At 42.3% G+C, this 23311-nt stretch overlaps 1 protein-coding gene across 1 annotated transcript; it reads left to right on the forward strand.

The window, feature by feature from the left end:
* The first annotated feature begins 11879 nt into the window (after positions 1–11879).
* On the forward strand, positions 11880–22289 carry LOC109055007 (sialoadhesin-like). Its single transcript, XM_042739933.1, has 11 exons — positions 11880–11904; positions 12799–12864; positions 18423–18459; positions 18607–18647; positions 19470–19850; positions 19936–20223; positions 20324–20617; positions 20866–20977; positions 21547–21615; positions 21753–21771; positions 21890–22289. Exons 4-11 carry the CDS (start codon positions 18611–18613, stop codon positions 21950–21952), a joined length of 1263 nt encoding a protein of 420 aa, XP_042595867.1. The 5' UTR covers positions 11880–11904; positions 12799–12864; positions 18423–18459; positions 18607–18610; the 3' UTR covers positions 21953–22289.
* The last annotated feature ends 1022 nt before the right edge of the window (positions 22290–23311 follow it).

Consider the following 23311-nt stretch of genomic DNA (forward strand, 5'->3'; position numbering starts at 1 on the left):
TTTGAACATTAAAGCATGATAACATATGCTATTACACCCAATACACAAAATAAAGGTCTTTAAAAAATAGTATCATATGACCCCTTTAACTTAATTGAAATGATAAATGCAGATATACTCTATATGTGAACTTTTTTTTTTTTCACCATGCACCTCAGTGAACCAAAATCATACTCAGTGAGTATATTATTTATTTTTACAATCACTTTATTAAAATGTGGAAAACATAACATGTTCTGAAATAAGTTGTTGACTAATCTGTGTCTGTTTTTTATATAAAGGGTGATGATTATGAGGCTGTTTACAACAACATGGGCAAGCTCAGTGTATATGAAAATGTCTGATGATAATGAATAAAACAAAATATGCTCAGCAGCATATTTGTCTGTAGCATGTATTGGTTTTATCAATGCTTTCCAGCATGTATATGTATGAGAACATAAAGGTTAAGGAGATGGGTCTTTAATCTAGATTTAATTATTTAATTTAATCTTCATTAAACAATTCAGGGCTTTAAGTAATCAGCAACATTTTAAAATGTATAAGATGCTTAATAGGCAATCAATGCAGTGTTAACAGAACCAAGCTAATGTAACGATAATTCTAGCTTCTGCATTTTGGATGAGCCATACTTTGTTTATCAAGGGCAACTACTCAGTAAAGCATTAAAATGATCTAGCCTTGAATTCATTAATTCAATTTGCATTCGACATTTAGAGCATCTGTCATAATTTAGAGATTTTAAGATGGAAAAATGTGGATTTACAATCATTGTAAAGCTGCTTAAAAACAAACTGTGTTGAATGAACTAAATTGCTTAATAAAGGTGACTTCACTATTGAATATAATATGTGGTGTATGTGTTGACTCATATTCAGAATTTAAATTAAAAATTTTGAATTCATATGAAGTTTAAATTTGGTGCTCAATACTATTTATGTGAAGCCTTTATCTTAAAGGGGTCATCGGATGCAAAATGCACTTTTACTTTGCAGTGTATTGTTGTCTGCCGTGGATCTGAGGAATCACACTCAGTCTTGGGGTTTTGTTTCCAGAAGACTTTATTTCAGAGAGAAACGAAGACGAGATGTTCTCTGTGAGAAGATCTCTCGAATGTTATGTGGTATCTCCTTATACAGGTCCTTCTCAAAAAATTAGCATATTGTGAAAAAGTTCATTATTTTCCATAATGTAATGATAAAAATTAAACTTTCATATATTTTAGATTCATTGCACACCAACTGAAATATTTCAGGTCTTTTATTGTTTTAATACTGATGATTTTGTCATACAGCTCATGAAAACCCAAAATTCCTATCTCAAAAAATTAGCATATTTCATCCGACCAATAAAAGAAAAGTGTTTTTAATACAAAAAAAGTCAACCTTCAAATAATTATGTTCAGTTATGCACTCAATACTTGGTCGGGAATCCTTTTGCAGAAATGACTGCTTCAATGCGGCGTGGCATGGAGGCAATCAGCCTGTGGCACTGCTGAGGTGTTATGGAGGCCCAGGATGCTTCGATAGCGGCCTTAAGCTCATCCAGAGTGTTGGGTCTTGCGTCTCTCAACTTTCTCTTCACAATATCCCACAGATTCTCTATGGGGTTCAGGTCAGGAGAGTTGGCAGGCCAATTGAGCACAGTAATACCATGGTCAGTAAACCATTTACCAGTGGTTTTGGCACTGTGAGCAGGTGCCAGGTCGTGCTGAAAAACGAAATCTTCATCTCCATAAAGCTTTTCAGCAGATGGAAGCATGAAGTGCTCCAAAATCTCCTGATAGCTAGCTGCATTGACCCTGCCCTTGATAAAACACAGTGGACCAACACCAGCAGCTGACATGGCACCCCAGACCATCACTGACTGTGGGTACTTGACACTGGACTTCAGGCATTTTGGCATTTCCTTCTCCCCAGTCTTCCTCCAGACTCTGGCACCTTGATTTCCGAATGACATGCAAAATTTGCTTTCATCCGAAAAAAGTACTTTGGACCACTGAGCAACAGTCCAGTGCTGCTTCTCTGTAGCCCCTTTCCTGCACACGCCTGTGCACGGTGGATCTGGATGTTTCTACTCCAGACTCTGTCCACTGCTTCCGCAGGTCCCCCAAGGTCTGGAATCGGTCCTTCTCCACAATCTTCCTCAGGGTCCGGTCACCTCTTCTCGTTGTGCAGTGTTTTTTGCCACACTTTTTCCTTCCCACAGACTTCCTACTGAGGTGCCATGATACAGCACTCTGGGAACAGCCTATTCGTTCAGAAATTTCTTTCTGTGTCTTACCCTCTCGCTTGAGGGTGTCAATGATGGCCCTTCTGGACAGCAGTCAGGTCGGCAGTCTTACCCATGATTGTGGTTTTGAGTAATGAACCAGGCTGGGAGTTTTTAAAAGCCTCACGAATCTTTTGCAGGTGTTTAGAGTTAATTAGTTGATTCAGATGATTAGGTTAATAGCTCGTTTAGAGAACCTTTTCATGATATGCTAATTTTTTGAGATAGGAATTTTGGGTTTTCATGAGCTGTATGCCAAAATCATCAGTATTAAAACAATAAAAGACCTGAAATATTTCAGTTGGTGTGGCAATGAATCTAAAATATATGAAAGTTAAATTTTTATCATTACATTATGGAAAATAATGAACTTTTTCACAATATGCAAATTTTTTGAGAAGGACCTGTATACAGTATACAGGGCGTTCCAAATATTTAATAATTTTCCTTATGCTTACAATTTGATTCCTCCCTAGAGTGAAGGGGCCCCCTACTTGTTATGGTAAAGAGAAAGGCCCTTTTGTATGTCTTTCCAGATGTTTCTCATCTGGGTCGGTACATCCTGGTCACGTAGGCATCTTTCTTCCTATACTTAAACTATAGGATTATAATAGAATAATAACTGGCAATATAAATGGCTAGATACACATTGATCATATTTGTATAAATAAAAATCTTATTAATAAAAATCTTCTACAGCATATTGTTTGAACTGAAATGTGTCTTGGCAGTGTGTGTACACAACCACCTTATAGTGATAAAACCCAGTGTTTTTTTATTATTATTCATTTTTTTTTATCCCTATAAATCATAACCCCTTTTCTCAGATCAAGCTGTTCACAGATTCTTGGCTGTGTGACCTCAAACAGACCCAGGCCACTCCCACGATTGTTGATTGACACTGGCATTTCATCACAGACCCGCCCTGAGTGAGCTGTGAACAGTCCGCCATTGTTTCGATGCTGAAGCAGGTGGAGACAAGAATGTCTCCTAAGCGATTGAGGTGATCTGTTGTTGGAAGTAATAATGAACATAGCAGTCATCATTTACTCCCGACATCTAAACCGTTGAAGATGTAGTGGATTATTTTTGTTTTTGAAGGGATCTTCGATAATCTCCTTTCCAAATAATGTGCTGGTTAACAACTTCCACAACGAATGCTGCTAAAGTTTCAGAGAACTACTAGATACTAGTCACCCCAAGGAAGAACAGTGCGGGCTGTGCAGAGCTCATTAGCATTTAAAGGGATATGCACCGAAATGGGTTGCTGTAAACAGAGCTGTGTTTGACAAGGTAAAAAGGGTGTTGTTTTACCATTGAGGAATTTTAACCAAAGTATGTTATAGACTTTTCATTAAGACCCTAAAGAATCATATCAACTTGTGGAAAATGGGCATCTGATGACCCTTTAAAGTCACAACTGGATCCAGTTTTCTTGGTCATGAATATTTACCTTTTTGTATTTGTTCCCTATGCTTTATAATAAAAGAATAAATTCATCCAATTTAAAAATTTTATTCTTTTTTTTGTTGTAGAACCCAATCACCCACCATTGCAAATCTGAGAGTAGAATGCAAGTCATTTTATTCTTAAAAAACAATATTGTTTATATATATATATATATATATATATATATATATATATATATATATATATATATATATATATATATATATATATATATTTATTTATTTATTTATTTTTTTTTCAAATTTTTTTTTTTTTACATTTTAAAGGGATACTCCATCCCAAAATGAAAATTTTGTCATTAATCACTTACTCCCATGTCGTTCCAAACCCGTAAAAGCTTTGTTCGTCTTCGGAACACAATTTAAGATATTTTTGAATGAAAACAGGGAGGCTTGAGACTGTCCCATAGACTGCCAAATAAATAACAGTGTCAAAGTCCAGGAAAGTATGAAAAGCATCATCAGAATAGTCCATTTGCCATCAGTGATTCAACCGTAAAATTATTAAGCGATGAGAATACTTTTGTGTAAATTGTGTTCCGAAGACAAACAAAGCTTTTACAGGTTTGGAATGACATGGGGGTAAGTGATTAATGAAAAAAAATCATTTTGGGATGGAGTATCCCTTTAATGTTACTGTCCTCACTCATTGGTTGAGCCGCTGTGCTTGTGTCAGGTCATAATTTTGACAGAACCGCAGTGTTTGGGGGAAATCATTTGACAAATCTTTACAAGTTGTCTTTGCACGCTGAACATGAAAAAAAAAAGAAAAAAAAAAATCACAGCATCACACATTCTAGTGCTAAGAGCAGTGCGGTTAAACCTCAATTCCTTGATCTCAAGAGGTACACTAGTGACTGAGGCTCGAGGCTGCAGTCTTTAGCAGCCTTGTTAACTTCCATGCCAGAAATGCCTGTACAAATTCCACTCAGAACAAATGAGGAGAGTAGAACCCGGAGGGGTTACATATTCACCACTCACTGATGACTCCTCTATATTCACAGAATAAACAACAAGAATGAATGCAGATATCTATGTTTTTTTTCCACCATGCACCTCAGCAAACCAAAATCCTACTCAGTGAGTTTATTATTTATTTCTACCATTACTTTATTAAACTGTGGAAAACATAGGCCTATTCAGATCTGTTAATACAGAAAATTGCATACTACAAGAAATATAGTCAGTCTGTTTTTGAGTCTGTAGCATGTTTTTGAGTCTGTAGCATATATTGACTTTATTGATTGATTGTACTGAAGTTGTTGTCTCTGCTCTCGCTACTCTGCCATTTACCTATGCTTACAGCATGTTTGTTTGAGCACGTAAGTAGAAATAAAAAATCAAAATACAGTTTTCTTCCCAAAATTTCCAATACATTTTAATTGCCTATGATTCTGTACAAACTAGTTTTTAACATAAAATGCAATTAGCATAAAACTTAATTTGCACATCTTCTCATTCCCTTTTATGACCAGTTAATGCCTTTATGAATCATCAGAGGTCAAAGATCAACTACAGTATTTATTCATAATATACATTCTGTACATTTTACCCCAGAAACCAGCAAATCTGTAGAATATGCAGTACTGCAGAAAACAGTAATTTGTGCTGTTGCATATATTACTGCAAATTTGTTGAAAGTATATTGCTACTGAGTTAACAGACTGTGATAAACCTAAGCCTCTCTTGCAAATTGTGGCGTTCATGTAAGGAAATATTAATTTTAACTGCAGTTTCACAACACGGGCACCTTGATGTAATGAGCTATGACAAGATCAAGGACATATTTTTAATCCTGGTGGGTGTGGAGAACAGTTTCCTGAAAATATGCTTTTCCTTTCTCTCGCTTCTCATATTTTGCTCTTCTTGGTAAAAGGTTCTTATCATTTCCTCTAAAGAGGACTACTGAGAAGGTAGGAACGAAAAATAAAATTATGTTAAAGTGCTTTAGAAGAAGACTGAACTGGATTATTATTAGAGAAATTATAATAATTTAAGTGATATATTAGGCTGGAAGTTCACCCATTATTGACATTTAACTTTGTTTCCCTTTCAGTCGGTCACGTTCGACGTTACGAATGGGATCTCGCCCGAGAGCCCAATCACCTTCGAGTGGTACAAAACGAGCCAATGGTACACAAAGTACCTTGGTCTGCGGGATTTGCATCGCGAGCTCCGCCCCGCAAAGCGGGTATATAAGGAGCAACGCGAGCAACTCGCATTCAAGCTTTCGCTTCGGAGCCGAGCACATCGCTTGCTGCTATCACCGGAGTGTTACAAGAGCTGGTGTTGGTGTGACGGCGCGATTCAGCGGTTCGTCTGGGTTTCCTGCGACAGCTCCCGCGTTCCCCTGAGTGCTTCAACACCTCTGAAAGAGCAAGATTTCTTTCACAAAAGAGATACGGGCCGATTTGCGTCTTTTTAAAGATGTCATTTCGCCCGTGCGTTTCTGGGTGCGGTCGATACATCGCTCCTCGTGACGGTCACGATCGCTGTGTCACGTGTCTGGGCTTTCAGCACGCTGAGACTGCGTTCGTGGATGGCTCATGTTCTCATTGCGGGGACATGACCATCTCGGCGTTGAGATCGAGACTCGATTACCTTAAAAGGTATAGAGTCCCCTCTGCCACACCCCGTTCTAGCTCTTCTCGTAAGAGGGCTACTTCGGCTGGTGGCCAGGGTGATCTGAGGGTTACGGTGTGGGCTTCCCCGACGAGCCAACCTCCTCGGACCACACCCCCCTCACATACGCCGCAGCCGGTTGAGTTTCCGGATGAGTTTGCTGGACCCTCTCAGGCTCCTGACATCTCATTCGGGGCTCGCGAAGAGGACTGTATGTCGATCGCCGCATCACAAGGCGGGCTTGAGTCCTCGGGAGATGAGGGTTCGGCTGCGTTGCCTCCCTCGGGAGTGCCAGCGTTGTCCGAGTCCGATCCCGAGCTGACGGCCGTGCTTTCCCGGGCAGCGGAGAGCATCGGACTTGAGTGGAATCCTCCGCCCTGTCCCGAGCGCTCGAGGCTGGATGATTGGTTCCTGGGGGCTGCTCATGCGGATCGCCAGCACCCCCCTCTGGTTCCTTTCTTCCCGGAAGTGCACCAGGAAGTAACCAGTTCATGGAAGGCACCTTTAACTGCCCGAAACCGTTCTAGTACTTCCTCCGCCTTCACTGCCCTCGATGGTGGGGCGGCCAAGGGGTATGCTGGGATTCCCCCGGTGGAGCGTTCTGTTGCGATGCAACTGTGTCCACAGAGCGCCTCCGCTTGGCGTGGTGGTCCCAAGCTGCCCTCCAAGGCCTGTAAGTTCTCATCCACTCTTGTGGCCAAGGCTTACAGAGCTGCGGGCCAGGCCGCCTCTGCCTTGCATGCCATGGCCTCACTTCAGGTCTATCAGGCCAAGCTGCTCCGGCAGCTGCACGAGGGCAGTGCTGACCCAGGGGTTTTGCAGGAGGCGCGCACTGCTACCCACCTCGCTCTCCGGGCGACGAAGGTCACTGCGCGCTCCTTGGGTCAGGTGATGTCCACTTTGGTGGTCCAGGAGCGCCACCTATGGCTGAACCTGGCAGATATGAGGGAGTCTGATCGGGCTCAGCTCCTCAACTCCCCGGTCTCCCAGGATGGCCTCTTCGGCGACTCGGTAGAGAGCTTTGCCCAGCAGTTCTCTGCCGCCCAGAAGCAGTCTGAGGCCATCAGACACATTCTGCCCCGGCGGCCCACTGCTGCTTTCACCCCGCCGCCGGCGCAGCCGCCGCAGCCTGCTCGTCACCGAGGGCGCCCCCCTGTGGCCTCCTCCACTCCCGCTCGGCCACAGCAGCAGCCTTCACCCCGGCCGCAGCGAGGGGATGGCCGCAGAAGGGCGGCGCAACCCGTCTCTGCCCCTAAGCCTGCCAAACGCCAGGCCAAGCGGCGTTCCTGAGACGGGCGACCCGGAGTTGGAGACGTCAGCTCGTCAGGAGATGGTAGCAGGACCACTCCTTCCCCCGGAGGAGGGCCGGGGGAGAATCCTTTGTTCTCATTTTCATTTTGTTCCGCCACTGGCCCTGCGGCCGGTGGTACCCAAACCTTCACTAAAATAACTTTTTCCTCTACCTCCGGGTCCCAAGAGGCCACGAACGACAGTTGGCGACGTGCTTCCTCACCGCTCTCGTTCTCCTCTCCCCTTGCCAGTTTCCATGCAAAGCCGGCTCGAGAACGCTTCGCCTTCTCATGCCCTCTTTGCTGCTTGGAGTCAGACGAGTGCCCGCACTCCGCCCCCGCTAAGGGACGCTATGCCTCCCATGCTGGGGCTGTCTGCTCCCACCACGCTGCCCCACCGTGGGTACGCCTGTAGTCCCCTTGACCCCGCTGGTTCGGTTTCTGGGAGCCTGGCTAGAGCTCCCCAGGCCTTCCCGCTGGCTCATCCGGACGCTCAGGCTCGGCTACGCGATTCAGTTCGCCCGGCGTCCCCCCAGGTTTCGGGGTGTCCGCGCGACGGTGGTGGGCAAAGATGCCCCTGTCATGCGCGCGGAGGTCGCGACCCTGCTGGCAAAGGGCGCGATAGAGCCGGTCCCTCCAGCCGACATGAAGTCCGGCTTTTACAGCCCTTACTTCATAGTACCCAAGAAGACAGGTGGGTTACGGCCAATCCTGGACTTGCGTGCTTTGAACCGAGCTCTGCACAGACTCCCGTTCAAGATGCTAATGCCCAAGTGCATTTTCGAATGCATTCGTCCGATGGATTGGTTTGCAGCGATCGACCTGAAGGACGCGTACTTTCATGTCTCCATTCTTCCTCGACACAGACCGTTTCTTCGGTTTGCTTTCGAGGAGCAGGCATATCAGTACATGGTTCTCCCATTTGGGTTGGCCCTGTCTCCCCGCGTCTTTACGAAGGTCGCGGAGGGAGCCCTGGCTCCTCTCAGAGAACAAGGTGTCCGTATCCTCAACTACCTCGACGACTGGCTGATCCTAGCTCACTCTCGAGAACGGTTGTGCGAGCACAGGGATCTGGTGCTCAGACACCTTGCCCGACTGGGTCTTCAGGTCAACTGGGAAAAGAGCAAGCTCTCCCCTGTGAAGAGGATCTCTTTTCTCGGTATGGAAATAGACTCGGTCGCCATGTTGGCGCAGCTTACAAACGAGCGCACGCAGTCACTGCTGAATTGCCTGAGACAATTCGAGGGCAAGAAAGCGGTTCCACTGAAACTGTTTATGAGGCTCCTGGGGCATATGGCGTCCGCGGCGGCAGTCATACCGCTCGGGTTACTCCATATGAGACCGCTTCAGCACTGGCTTCACGACCGAGTCCCGAGATGGGCATGGCAATGGGGCACGCTCCGAGTGACCATCACTCCGGCCTGCCACCGAAACTTCACCCCGTGGTTGGACCCCTTGTTTCTACGGGCCGGCGTGCCCCTACAACCGGTGTCCAGACATGTTGTTGTGTCAACAGATGCCTCTGCCACGGGCTGGGGTGCCATGTGCAACGGGCATGCTGCATCGGGCTCCTGGACAGGACCCCGACTTCAGTGGCATGTCAATTGCCTCGAGTTGCTAGCAGTACGTCTTGCTCTGCACCGCTTCAGGGCCCTGCTGAAGGACAAGCACGTTCTGGTCCGTACGGACAACACTGCGACCGTAGCGTACATCAACCGTCAGGGTGGTCTACGCTCCCGCCGCATGTCGCAACTCGCTCGCCATCTCCTCTTGTGGAGTCACAAGCATCTGAGGTCGCTTCGTGCCATTCACATCCCGGGCAGGCTCAATCGTGCAGCCGACGAGCTCTCACGGCAGCAGTCTCGCCCCGGGGAATGGAGACTCCACCCCCAGTCGGTTCAGCTGATTTGGGAACACTTCGGAGACGCTCAGGTAGACCTGTTTGCCTCTCCAGAAAATTCCCACTGCCAGTTGTTTTACTCCCTGACCGAGGGCACCCTCGGCACGGACGCCCTGGCACACAGCTGGCCGCTGGGCCTGCGCCAGTATGCGTTTCCCCCAGTGAGCCTTCTTGCACAGACGTTGTGCAAGATCAGGGAGGACGAGGAGCAGGTCCTCATGGTTGCGCCTTTTTGGCCCGGCCGGACCTGGTTACCCGAACTTGTACTCCTCGCGACAGACCCTCCCTGGTCAATTCCTCTGAGGAAGGACCTTCTTTCTCAGAGACGGGGCACCCTCTGGCACCCACGTCCCGATCTGTGGAACCTACATGTGTGGGTTCTGGACGGGTCACGGAAGGTTTAGGTACCTTGCCACCACAGGTGGTAGCTACCATCACTTCAGCTAGAGCCATGTCCACCAGACACGCCTATGCTTTGAAATGGAACCTCTTCGTCACTTGGTGTTCTTCACGGCGTGAGGACCCCTGGAAATGTCCGATTGGGTCAGTGCTTTCCTTTCTTCAGGAGGGGTTGGAACGAAGGCTGTCTCCTTCCACCCTCAAAGCCTATGTGGCCGCCATTTCGGCTCACCATGACCCTGTTGAAGGTAAGGCTCTTGGGAGGCACGATCTGATCATCAGGTTCCTGAGAGGAGCAAGGAGGCTTAACCCGCCTCGCCCTCAGCAAGTCCCCTCTTGGGACCTCGCAGTGGTTCTATCAGCACTGCAGAGAGCTCCCTTCGAACCCTTGCTCTCAGTAGAGCTAAAGTTTTTATCTTTGAAAACTGCACTCCTGAAGCTTTGGCTTCGGTGAAAAAGGTCAGGGACTTGCAGGCATTTTCCATTGACAAAGCGTGCCTGGAATTCGGGCCGGCTAACTCTCACGTTATCTTGAGACCCCGGCCTGGGTATGTGCCCAAAGTTCCCACCACTCCTTTTAGGGATCAGGTGGTGAACTTGCAAGCGCTGCACCCTGGAGGAGGCAGACCCAGCCTTGGCACTGCTCTGTCCAGTACGTGCGCTCCACACCTATGTGGACAGAACTCGGTGCCTTAGGACCTCAGACCAGCTCTTTGTCTGTTACGGAGGCTAGCAGAAGGGAAAGGCTGTCTCCAAGCAGAGGTTATCCCATTGGATAGTGGATGCCATTGTCCTGGCTTATCAGGCTCAAGACCTGCCATGCCCCCTAGGGGTGAGAGCTCACTCAACTAGGAGCGTAGCTTCCTCCTGGGCGCTGGCGCATGGCGCCTCGCTAGCAGACATCTGTAGAGCCACGGGCTGGGTGACACCTAACACATTCGCGAGATTTTATAATCTCCGTGTAGAGCCCGTGTCCTCCCGGGTACTCGCCCCTTAGGGCAAGTAAGGACCTGCTCGGTGTCAATCCGCTTGCTGCGCCATTCCACTCCACGGACTGGATGCGTGCGCTATTCCCCTCAGGTGAGTTCCTCAGTCGGAACCCTGGGTTCCTCCAGCACTGTTGATGTCCAACACTTGCGTACATGCCCTTTGGTCAGCCCTGTGTGGGACTAGGTGCCTCCATGTGTTGTGATTCCCCTTTTCTGGGTAATCCCACATGTGTATCTCCACAGTAAGTCTCTCTGCAGCATGTGTCTTTCCCTTGGCAAGCCCCTTGCCAGCTCTGTCGTTGAAACTTCCACCCTGCGGGCTGGGTACCTCAGAGTTTATGTATCACCGCCTTGGTAGATACCTGCCTTCGGTAAGTCCTCCCACGGGCAGGCGGCCTGCTAGCATACATCCAGCTGGAATATGCTACCCAGTGTATTCTGTGTGAGCTATAGGCCCTCACTCGTGCTGGCCTCACGACAGGGTGCTATCACTCACAAGGGTCGCTGGAAGACAGCCATGTGGCATTTTGTAAGGGACCCCATTCGTAACGTCGAACGTGACCGACTGAAAGGGAACGTCTTGGTTACGTATGTAACCCTCGCTCCCTGAAGGAGGGAACGGAGACGTTACGTCCCCTTGCCACATCGCTGTTCCGCTGAATGGCCGGGTCACTGGCTCGGCTCCTCAGCGAAGACTTGAATGCGAGTTGCTCGCGTTGCTCCTTTTATACCCGCTTTGCGGGGCGGAGCTCGCGATGCAAATCCCGCAGACCAAGGTACTTTGTGTACCATTGGCTCGTTTTGTATCACTCGAAGGTGATTGGGCTCTCGGGCGAGATCCCATTCGTAACGTCTCCGTTCCCTCCTTCAGGGAATGAGGGTTACATACGTAACCAAGACGTTTTTGTTTATGTATTGACCCAGGAACCTGAAAGCACCACTTCTACTTCATTTACTTTTTCAAGGTATATTGTCTGTTGTCCTCTTGTAGGCATGTTTTGGGCATGTTCTGTCACAGTAAATGTTTCTATAAGTTTATTAATATAATTTAACAGAAATTTCCACATTAGGCTACTCAGTTATGAAAAACCAAAATCATATCGAAATAATAGGCTACAATTTTACTTGAACTTTTTACTTTATTCACAGCAGTAAAAAATACTTACACTCACAAGATCAAAAAGATTTGATCAGCATTTTGAAAAAAAAAAAAAGTGAAACCCATAATCATTGTACAGAAGCATTAGCCTTTACAGTGTAAACTGTGTGTCTGTGTGGCATTTCAAGGGTGAGTTCTCAAGGGTAGGAATTTTATGTCACCTCAAGTTGGAGGTGGTAAAGGACTACAGATCAAGATGGACGCTCTCTAAAAATGACAACATCTAGATCACCTACCAATGAAGTCTAGACACACTAACAAATGCTGTATAATTGACAAGTACCGTGACTAAAAACAAACTCTGTCACATCATTGAATTTCATTGAAATCTAGACTCTATTTGAATATAGATGTTGCTTTTTTTTCTTGGACAATATGGAAAGAATGTTATTTCTAATCACAATATAAAATGATGACTGACACATGCTTATTACATTTTACGAGTAATTTAATAAACTTCTCATACTATACACCAAATCAGCAATGACAAGATTTATCAATCATATAAAAACAGCCAAACATCTTTACATTACATGTTTACAGCAGTCGCATAAGCTGAATCTACTACTGACACTTATGAAATCTACAAAGTTTAGTGTATTATAGTGTGCTAAACTAACAGAAAAAAATATGGGGCATATTAAATGCTAATATTTTCAGCCTAAATGAACATGTAATGACTCCAAATTTTGTTCCACAGGTGTTCTGCTCTATGATGCTTTTGGATGGGAAGTGAGAATGCCGAAAGACATTCATGGCCTCAAAGGTTCCTGTCTGTTCATTCCATGTTCTTTCAGCTACTCATCAAACCCACCCAAAAACCCACGTAGAGTTGTGTGGTATCACTGGGTGTCTAGAGGTTATCGGCTCTGTTCAGATCAGATATTATATCAGTTTTAATATCAGTTGTGTGCTAAAATAATGATATTTTTTTACCCCCTTTGCATCATGAGGCAGGCAGAGTGCTCATTGGACTCAAGATTATTGGTCTTTACATCCTAACACTGTCACTTGTGTTCCTTCGGGCTTGTATCCTTGTTGTAGTCCTTCCCCTGTTGTGCACCTGTCATCTGATTGGGATGTAACTTAGCAATCGGCTTTTTGCACAAATAATTCTTATTTTTTCCCTATTCAACATTTTTCATTTATGTTTGCATTTATTGTGGGGAATGAGGCTGTATCTGTAAAATTACCATCTGTATGACTGATAATCAGCGTGTGATTACTGACTGTATGACAGCTATCAGTGTGAATGTATCTATACGAATGGCTATTAGAGTGTGATTATTAACTATATAGCCGGCCATCTGTATGATTACCATCTGTATGACCGCACATCAGCGTGTGATTACTGACTGTATGACCAGCAATCAGTGTGAACGTTGTGTCTGCTAATCTCTTGTAATACTTGACATCCAAAGCTAATTCTTTTTTTTCTTTCTTTTTTTCTTTTTATTACTCAAAAATTATTCTTGTATTTTTCTAGTGCTCAAAAAAATCACTTATACAATGTCTAAGATTCTGTCAATTATTTTATAATTGAAAAACTATGCAGTGGTATGTATACAGACTAAAATATTTTGTAGAATCCTTCAGTACATTTGGTGGCTATATTTCCTCAAACAGGGAGGAGGGGGGACTAGAGGTAGTCTAAGAAAAATGGTTGCAGGAATTAAATTTTTCATGGTATCTTCTTTAAATTTCAAATATAAACTCATGAGACATGTGAATTTCAACCCATTACTGGATTGTTCCAGGACTTATTTCATGTATTTATATATGAAAAAAAAAAAAAAACATTCAGTGTGGTGCAATTTTTTTTCAAGGCACCACAGTGTCTATAATTATTTTTTTATCTTTTTGAACATTATCAACTGATGATGGATAGTAAAGCTCAAAGGGTCTTCTTTCCAAAGACACCACTTGTCTGCTGTGAGTCTCAAAATGGGGGGTGCAGGTTAACAGGTTAAGCAATAAGGGCCACAAGTCAGCCGAACTGAGCGGCTCAAAGGGAGGCCCTCATAGGGCCCGTATATAGACAAGTCCCAATACAGCACAGTCTGAGGAGGGCTCAACCTCCAAGTGCCCTTCAAGAACTTAATGATCACCAGTTAAGGAAGACTGACCATTTTAGACTGTAAAAGTGTCTTGTAGAAGGTGCTCTTGCCTCTAAAATGGTAATTAATAATCCAGGCCTGGATTCTCAAGAATGGGGCCACTAGGAGGAGTAAGAACTTGATGAACTGAGGAATCAGAGCGATCAGGGGAAAGCGTACAGGTGATCACTTGGCCAATCATGTGCCAGAGCATCTCGTTGTATTGAGATGTATGTTGGGCAGTGAGAGTTGTCTTCTGAGGTGAAGAGGTTGACATCCCAGATTTTTAGAACCTGAGGGTGTAAAGTCCATTCACCTGGAGCCACGTTGCCTCTGGACAGCATGTCTGCACCAAGGTTCAAACTGCCTGGAATGTGAACTGCCTTTAACGAGAGGAGTTCTTTCTGTGCCCAGAGAAGGAGGTACCGAGCCATCCTGTAAAGAGAGTGTGACCTGAGTCTGCCTTGGTGATTGATGTAAGCTACCACTGTCATGCTGTCCAATCTGACTAAGACGTGGTGCCTCCTCAAGGCTGGCAGAAGGGTTTTCAGGGCTTGTAAAAATATGCAGTTCATATGTAGGCATTGCTCCGGGGTTGACCAGGAGCCCTCCAACACACCCGGTATGGCTGCCCAAGCTATGAACCGGGAAGCGAGGGGATCTATTTTTGCAAATGGAAGCTCGCCGTGAAAGGGCAGGGAACTTATATTCATGTGAAAGAGTGTGAATAGGAAATTTGCTCTTTTGAGTATGTGGGTCCACTATCACAGCAGTAAAATATTCGGGTACACATTGCACCTGTAGGGTGTGACCTGCGGAGAACAAAACTCCATTGCTCAGAGGTGTTCAAAGTGATGGAGGATGAAAGTGAGCTGTTTTTAAGGGAGTTCCAGCCGAGGCGAGAACTAATCATCTCCTCTTCCTCTGCAAAAGTTTTCTTTGCTAGACTCATTGTTCTCGCAATGAGAGCAGTCAGTCCTCTTGAGTGCAGCGACAAAGTGGGCATGGTCCAAATGCGTCTAGTCCAAAGTTTTCAGTTCTAATAATCATTGGTGACAGCATTCTCTTTTAATCCCCCTAAAAAGATCAAACTGCTAGATGTGGGGTGCTGATGATCCTCACTTATAAACATACCGGCAGATAAAGTATAAAAGCTGCTCATGCAGACAAGGGCACTAATCCTCATGTTAAAATCACACTGGCAGAGCGCTGCGGGGAGAGCGAAGAACGTGGAAGCTGTGCTGGTGTGTGATCACTCAAACCCGGTTGCTCAGCCCCGCGACCTCACCGTTTCTTCCTCCGAGGCAACTGTGAGGAGAAATAGTGAGAGTGGGAGGGGCGGTGCCATCTTTATTGAAGAAGGTGAACCGCAAGATAGAGACCTGCGCGGGACGGATTTTTCTGCTCCCGCCCGCTCCTACAAGATTTTGTTCCGCTCCCGCCTGCTCCCTCAAAAATATATGTTATTTTCTCCCGCTCCCGCCCGCAAACAATCAAGTTTCGTCCCGCTCCCGCCCCCAAAATCCCGCGGAGTTAACGTATAAGTAGTATTTTTTTTTAAATACATTGCATATTCTGCCTGCTACTCTGTTATTTTTTCACTTGCTCCCCTGTTGAATATAAATAATAAAAAAAAAAAAACAGAAAATAAACAAATGTTTCTTTTATTTGCATTTAATTAAATGGATGAACACGAACAAGGAACTTAGAACATAGAAATGCAGTAAAAAAAAGGAAGAAATGTAAATAAAAAAGTATAGCCTAATAAATTATATAATAATAATAAACCTGGATTTATTTCATGTTCAAAGCAAAAGTAGCCTAGGGCCTAATACTGCTGTATGTGAGTATTTTGCTGCATTTGTCATAGCTCGCAAAAGGAAGGTGCTTTCCATCGCTGTCGCATACTAGTGAACAACATTTCCAAATATCAGATTTTCCTTTGTTTGGTTTTGTAGTTTTGCATGTTCCTTTCTTTAATAACTTACTCATATTTGTAGCACTAAGCGATTCACCTGAGTCATGCGGTGCAGACATTTTGCCTCTGTGTGGTAGGCTTGGCTGTTTCGGTCCTATAACCACGCGAGAGTTAGCTTCTGACCATGTGCCTATAAATTGTTTTAATTTTATTTTATTTTATTATAAATAATGGTTTATTTGTTTCTAGTTATTTTATTTTGGTAGATATTTCCACTTTGCGGGAGTCCTGCAAATAATTGTATTTTCCCGCAACCCGCACACAATAATATCATGTCCTAGGCATGTGGTGCACTCAAATCCAAAGCTGTCAGTGATATGAAATCATTAGTGACAGCCTTCCACTCCGATCTGCCTAGAAGGATTGAGCCGCTTGATGTAATGAGGGGCGTTTTTTCCTTAAGTGTAAAACATGCTGGCAGATCAAAGTGCCGGGGGAGAGTGAGCATCCAGGCACTTTGATGTGAGATCACTCAAACCCAGTTGCTCAGCTCCGTGACTTTACTCGTTCCCTCTCCAAGCTTGCCAAGAGGAGAAGAACGGCAGCGCAGGCTGCCTTCAATGAAGAAGGTGATTCGCAAGCGGAGAAGAGTGAGACACATGCATTTAATGTGAAAGCAGCTTGTCTCCCACACACACACAAGCACAAAGAGCATTCCATCTCAGTGAGCGTGCAGTCTCTGCATGGGCGTTGCCCAGACAGGCGGCACACTGACTGCCCTTCTGCATCGTGCAGGATTTTCTGCACGAGCCACACTTGTGGCACGAAGTTTGAAACAATGTCGCTAGGAAATTTGCCCAGAAATTTGCTCTTTTAAGTGCCGGATAACTACGGGAAAGCTTCTTCCACTGCTGGGGCTCTTCTTTGGCGGTGAGCTGCAGGCTGAGCTTCTTCCTTCTTCAGCTTCTTGATTGAAGAGTCAGCGAAGAGATGATCCTCGTCGCTGAAAGAGAATGATCTGATGAATGGTGCTCCGAGCCGACTTATATAGTGGTCGGCTCTGCCCTTTCTGGTGGGCTAAAGTGCAATTGGGTTGTGCAGCTACACAGACGTGAACAAATAAAGCTTCAGTACAGAGTAAACAGGAGTTTTCCCAAACGTGTTCCACGCAACGGGAGAGACCGCTCGAAAGGCAACTACACATTTTAGGAAGACTGGCCATAGAGAAACTACAGTAATGTACAGTATGTGGAAGAATAATTTGTTTTTGAACATTAAAGCATGCTAACATATTCTATTACACCCAATAAACACAAAAAATTATCTTTAAAAAATAGTATCATATGACCCCTTTAACTTAACAATTGAAATGATAAATGCAGATATACTCTATATGTGATCTTTTTTTTCACCATGCCATTTACCTATGCTTACAGCATGTTTGTGTGAGCACATAAGTAGAAATAAAAATTGCATTAAAAATGAATCCTAAAATGACATTCATTCTAGCAGTTTATTATTTATATAATAATCCCTATAAGCATCACATGCTTTATATCACCCATAACTAATCTGCATTTGTTCCAGATAATAATAGACCAAATGTCTATGTGGTACAGTAGGTGTTGATGTCAGTATCTTTTTTATAGCTGCTAAATTTCCGCTGCAGTCAGAGACAGCAACCAGTGCTGCATGCTTGCACTGACTTTAGGACTTTGAATGAATTTGAAGTTAATGCCTTTATGAATCATCAGAGGTCAAAGGTCAACTACAGTATTTATTTAAAATATAAGTACATTTTACCCCAGAAACCAGAAAATCTGTAGAATATGCAAAAATTTTTTGCTGTTGTATATATTATTGCAAATTTGTTTCTCATTAACATTTGAAAGTGTATTGCTCCTGAATTAACAGACTGTGATGAAACCAAATGTTGTCAGAAATAAAAATCTTTGTAAAAATGACTGTGAAAAGAAAATGCATAATCCTAATTGGGCACAATAACAAGTTCAGATTTAATAACTCACGCTACACGTTAAGTTCAGTTTGGCATTTTTTACATTGTTTTTAAATGTACCACTCGTGTATTTTATAAAGATCTTGACCCTCACTTGTCGGAGTTGCAAATTGTGGCGTTCATGTCAGGAAATACTATTTTTGACTGTGGTGTCACAGCACAAGCGCCTTGATGTGATGAGCTATGACAAGATCAAGAAATAATTTACATCCTGGTGGGTGTGAAGAACACTTTTTTGAAAAATTTGCTTCTCCTTTCTCTCACTTCTCATATTATGCTCTTCTTGGTAAAAGGTTCTTATCCTTTCCTCTAAAGAGGACTACTGAAAAGGTAGGAATGAAAAATAATGTATTATTATTAAATCATTAGTATTAAAGAAATGATTGTAAAAACTACAATTTAAGTGATAAACTGTTAGGCTGGAAGTTCACCCATTATTGACATTTAACTTTGGTTTTTGTTTATGTATTGACCCAGGAACATGAAAGCACCTCTTCTACTTCATTTACTTTTTCAAGGTATATTGTCTGTTGTCCTCTTTTAGGCATGTTTTGGGCATGTTCTGTCACAGTAAATGTTTCTATACATTTATTAATATTATTTAACAGAAATTTCCACATTAGGCTACTCAGTTATGAAATACCAAAATCATCAAAATAATAGGCTAAAGTTTTATACACACAGGGACAACTTTATTCACAGCAGACAAAAAAAATAATAATCTGCCTTACACTCACAAGATCAAAAAAATTTGACAACATTTTGAAACCCAAAGTCATTGTGCAGAAGCATTAGCCTTTACAGTGTAAACTGTGTGTCTGTGTGGCATTTCAAGGGTGAGTTCTCAAGGGTAGGAATTTTTTGTCGCCTCAAGTTGGAGGTGGTAAAGGACTACAGATCAAAATGGAGGCTCTCTAAAAACGACAACAACTAGATCACCTACCAATGAAGTCTAGACAGACTAACAAATGCTGTATAATTGACAAGTACTGTGACTAAAAACAAACTCTGCCAAATCATTGAATTTCATTTAAATCTAGACTCTATTTGAATATAGGTGTTGTTTCTTTCTTTTTTTTTTTTCTTGGTCAATATGAAAAGAACGTTATTTCTAATCACAATATAAAATGATGATTGACACATGCCCATTACATTTTATGACTAATTTAATAAATTTCTCATACTATACACCAAATCAGCTCTATTACTGACACTTATGAAATCTGCAAAGTTTAGTGTATTATAGTGTGCTAAACTAAAAGAAAAAAATATGGGCCAAATGAAATGCTAAAATTTTCAGCCTAAATGAACATGTAATGACTCCAACTTTTGTTCCACAGGTGTTCTGCTCTATGATGCTTTTGGATGGGAAGTGAGAATGCCGCAAGACATTCATGGCCTCAAAGGTTCCTGTCTGGTCATTCCATGTTCTTTCAGCTACTCATCAAACCCACCCAAAAACCCACGTAGAGTTGTGTGGTATCAGTGGGTGTCTAGAGGTTATCCTTTAGTTTACGATCCTTTGCATGCAGACAATGTCATTGAGAAGTTCAGAGGAAAAACTGATTTATATAAAAGCTCAAGTGGGGATTGCAGTCTGCTGATCAAAAACCTGGAACCATCCCACCATGGAGAAAGATTATATGCATGGATTGACCCTGAAAACATTGGGTATCGCACCTACACATTTTATGATGTCACTTCTACAATCCTTGTCAAAGGTATGTAAATACTTTGTTCTTTCTTTAACTCGTGATCTAGTTGTGAGAGTGTGTTGCTTAAGTGTGACATTTCTGCTATTTGTAGCAAGTCCACAGCAGCCCAGCATAAAAATTTTCGGAGGTGAAAGGACAGGTGACGCCATCACAGTAGAATGTTCAACTTTCCATACGTGTCCATACAGCAAACCAGACATCATTCTGAACGGTATAGAAGGATCTGATCAAATAGACAATGAGCATTTTAAAGACGGCCTGTGGAAAATCACTCTGACACGCACAAGTGTTGTAAAGACAGAAAGCTCGACCATTGAGTGTTCTGTAACATATCATGGTGGCATAACAGTGACAGCTACAAAAGATAAAAGTGCCAAATGTGAGTAAACACAAACATGAACAGCTTTGTGTGATATTAATTGTAAGTTCAGTTAAAATGCCACTGCTGGACCTATTACAAGATTTCAGTTCAATTCCAGGTGTTCATCATAACATATCGATTGAGCCTGAACTGGCAGATGTCACCGAGGGCATCGCAAGGAACTTCACTTGTACCATCTACCATTCCTGCCAGAATGAGAATCCAAACATAACATGGAACTATGAGAACATGCAGGTCACAGAGTGGAACAAAACTCTTTCTGGTTTAGATCAGATCATCTATTCTAGCATAACCTTTCTGGGTGCAAAAGAAGACCATGGGAAGAAATTGATATGTAGTGCAAAATTTTCTGGAAGAGAGATTATGGCATTTGTTGTCTTAAATGTGCAAAGTGAGTAATTTATTAGCATTTTGTCCCACGCATATATCATCATTCATATGGTTATATATACTGATTCTCCTGCGCTCCAAATCTTGTGAATCCAATCCAGAAAAGAAACATGTGCTTTGTTTTTGTTTTTTTCCTGTAGCTCATAGCTCATACCATTGCCTTGTCTTTCAGATCAGTTATGATGTCAGTTTTAATATCAGTTGTGTGCTAATGATAGTTTTATTTACCCCCTCTCTATCATGAGGCAGACCCAGTGCTCACTGGATTCAAGATTATTGGTCTTTACATCCTAACACCGTCACTTGTGTTCCTTCTGGCTTGTATCCTTGTTGTAGTCATCATATACAAGAAGAGACAAAGGTAACTCTTTGTTTATGTTTCTTTAAGCCAGGTGTTCCAAAAAACTTGATTGTTCATAAACTAAAATACTGCTGACTTTGATACAGTTGTTGTAAATGAAATGAGAAGATGATATTCAAAGACTTGTCTCTTTCTGTCTATTTCCGTTAACTGATCCATTTATAACTTCACACTTCAACAGAAGCTAATTAGATATTCTGAGAAAAAAGTAGATGATGTTTAATACAAGTTGCCATACCACTTACCATATTTGGCCGTGTAGATGTTCATTGGATGATATGAAGTAAGCAATGCTTATCTAATTACAATATAATTTTCATGCATTTGCTGTCTTTGATGCTTGATTATATGATTATATAATGTTTAATCATCTGTAACTTCATTTAAAAGTTATTTAAAAGATGTTGGAGCTGTCACCAATTAAACACATTAAACTTGAGGTCAAATCACACAGGAAATAAAGTAGAATATAAACAAAAGGTTAAAGGTGTTATTAAAAGTTACAGCATCAGGTTTTTTTTGTTTTGTTTTGTTTTTGTTTTTTTTTTACACATAACATCTGTTCCCAGGTCAAAAGATTCAAGTACAGAGTCTGGAAAAAAGCCTTTCTCCAAACCTCGAATGCCATCACCAAAGAGGTACAGCTTCTTTGAACCTCATATAAGTCTCTAATAAGTGGATGTTCAGTCTTTTACATTTTTCAAAAGTAACAAAACATAATTGGTATTTAAATGAAATAACAAAAAAAATATGTATTTTCCCCCATGCACCTCAGTGATCCAAAATCCCACTCAGTGAGTATTTTGTTTATTTCTGCAATTACTGTGTTACACTCTGGAAATAGATTCTTTGACAAATTCTTACTAAAATTACTGATCTCTGGCTTTGTACTTTCTTGACATATTCCATAAGGATTATGATTATGAAGCTGATTACATCAACATGGATGAAGGCAACATCTATGGAAATGTCTGATGAAAAAGCTACGTCAAAACCAAAATGGGTTTCACTATAGTGTTTTTAAGAAGATCAACAATGTCAGATCTAGCATCAAAGTATCAAGATATTATGCCTTCTAACACAATATGTAGCATGCTTTTATAATATATGCATTTATCTTTGGAATATAAAATCCTTTAGGCAGGTTGGTTGAGCAAACAACAGTTCTGAAGTATCACTCTGAATTATATATGTAACCCTGGGCCACAAAACCAGTCTTAAGTTGAATGGCTATATTGTAGCAATAGCCAACAATACAGTGTATGGGTCAAAATTATCGATTTTTCATTTATGCCAAAAATCATTAGGATATTAAATAAAGATCATGTTTCATGAAGATATTTTGTAATTTTCCTACTGTAAATATATCAAAACGTAATTTTTGATTAGTAATATGTATTGCTATGGACTTCATTTAAAACTTTAAAAAGCGACAACTTTAAAAGTGATTTTTAGCAATATTTAGATTTTTTTGCACCCTCAGATTCCAGATTTTCAAATAGTATTATCTTGGCCAAATATTGTCCTAAAGCTTATTTATTTAACATTTTTAGATGATGTATAAATCTCAATTTAAAAAAAAATAAATAAAAAAATTGACCCTTATGCCTGGTTTTGTGGTCCATGGTCACATATGTAATTATGCTGATGGTTAAAAAAGGATCTACTACTTTTGTATATGACTATTAAATATGATTCAATTATTTTATTGTCCAATTAAAGTTTTATTTTAAATTATTTATTTGTGAACAATTATTTGCTTCTCATAACAAACTTATGGTGTAATTAAAGGGTTAGTTCACCCAAAAATAAAAATTACCCCACGAATTACCCTCAAGGCATCCTAGGTGTATATGACTTTCTTCTTTCAGACAAATCCAATCAGAGTTATATTAAAAATTGTCTTTGATCTTCCAAGCTGTTTAATGGCAGTCAGCAGGTGTTACAGTTCATCCATCCAAAAGAAGTAAAATAAAGCACATCCATCCATAATAAAAAAGTGCCTCACATGGCTCCGGGGGCAAAAAAAAATCCATATTTAAAACATAATAATCACTTTAATCTAGCTTGCGTTCACTGTTGTACATGGAAGCAGTTCCGGACGGATGACCTATGAGGTCAACAGTTATGAATTACAAGTACAAATCGAGGATTTGTAAAGAAGAATGTCAGAAGATTTCGAAACAAGCCAAAAAGTAAGCAAAGGAATGAGGTCGTAAACAAACATTGGTTTTCACGAGACTCACCAGCGCATGCGCAGCACCGACCTCATATGCCATCAGCCCAGAACTGCTTCTGTGTACAACTGTTGGTGCAAGCTAGATTAAAGTGATT

This window comes from Cyprinus carpio, chromosome B15 (assembly GCF_018340385.1).
Source record: "Cyprinus carpio isolate SPL01 chromosome B15, ASM1834038v1, whole genome shotgun sequence".
NCBI classification, from domain to species: domain Eukaryota; kingdom Metazoa; phylum Chordata; class Actinopteri; order Cypriniformes; family Cyprinidae; genus Cyprinus; species Cyprinus carpio.

Coding starts and splice junctions, on each gene's coding strand:
- LOC109055007 (XM_042739933.1), top strand. CDS start 18,611: ATGAAAGCACCTCTTCTACTTCATTTACTTTTTCAAG. Junction 18,648..19,469: donor ACTTCATTTACTTTTTCAAG/GTATATTGTCTG, acceptor TTTGTTCCACAG/GTGTTCTGCTCTATGATGCT. Junction 20,224..20,323: donor AAAAGATAAAAGTGCCAAAT/GTGAGTAAACAC, acceptor GTTCAATTCCAG/GTGTTCATCATAACATATCG.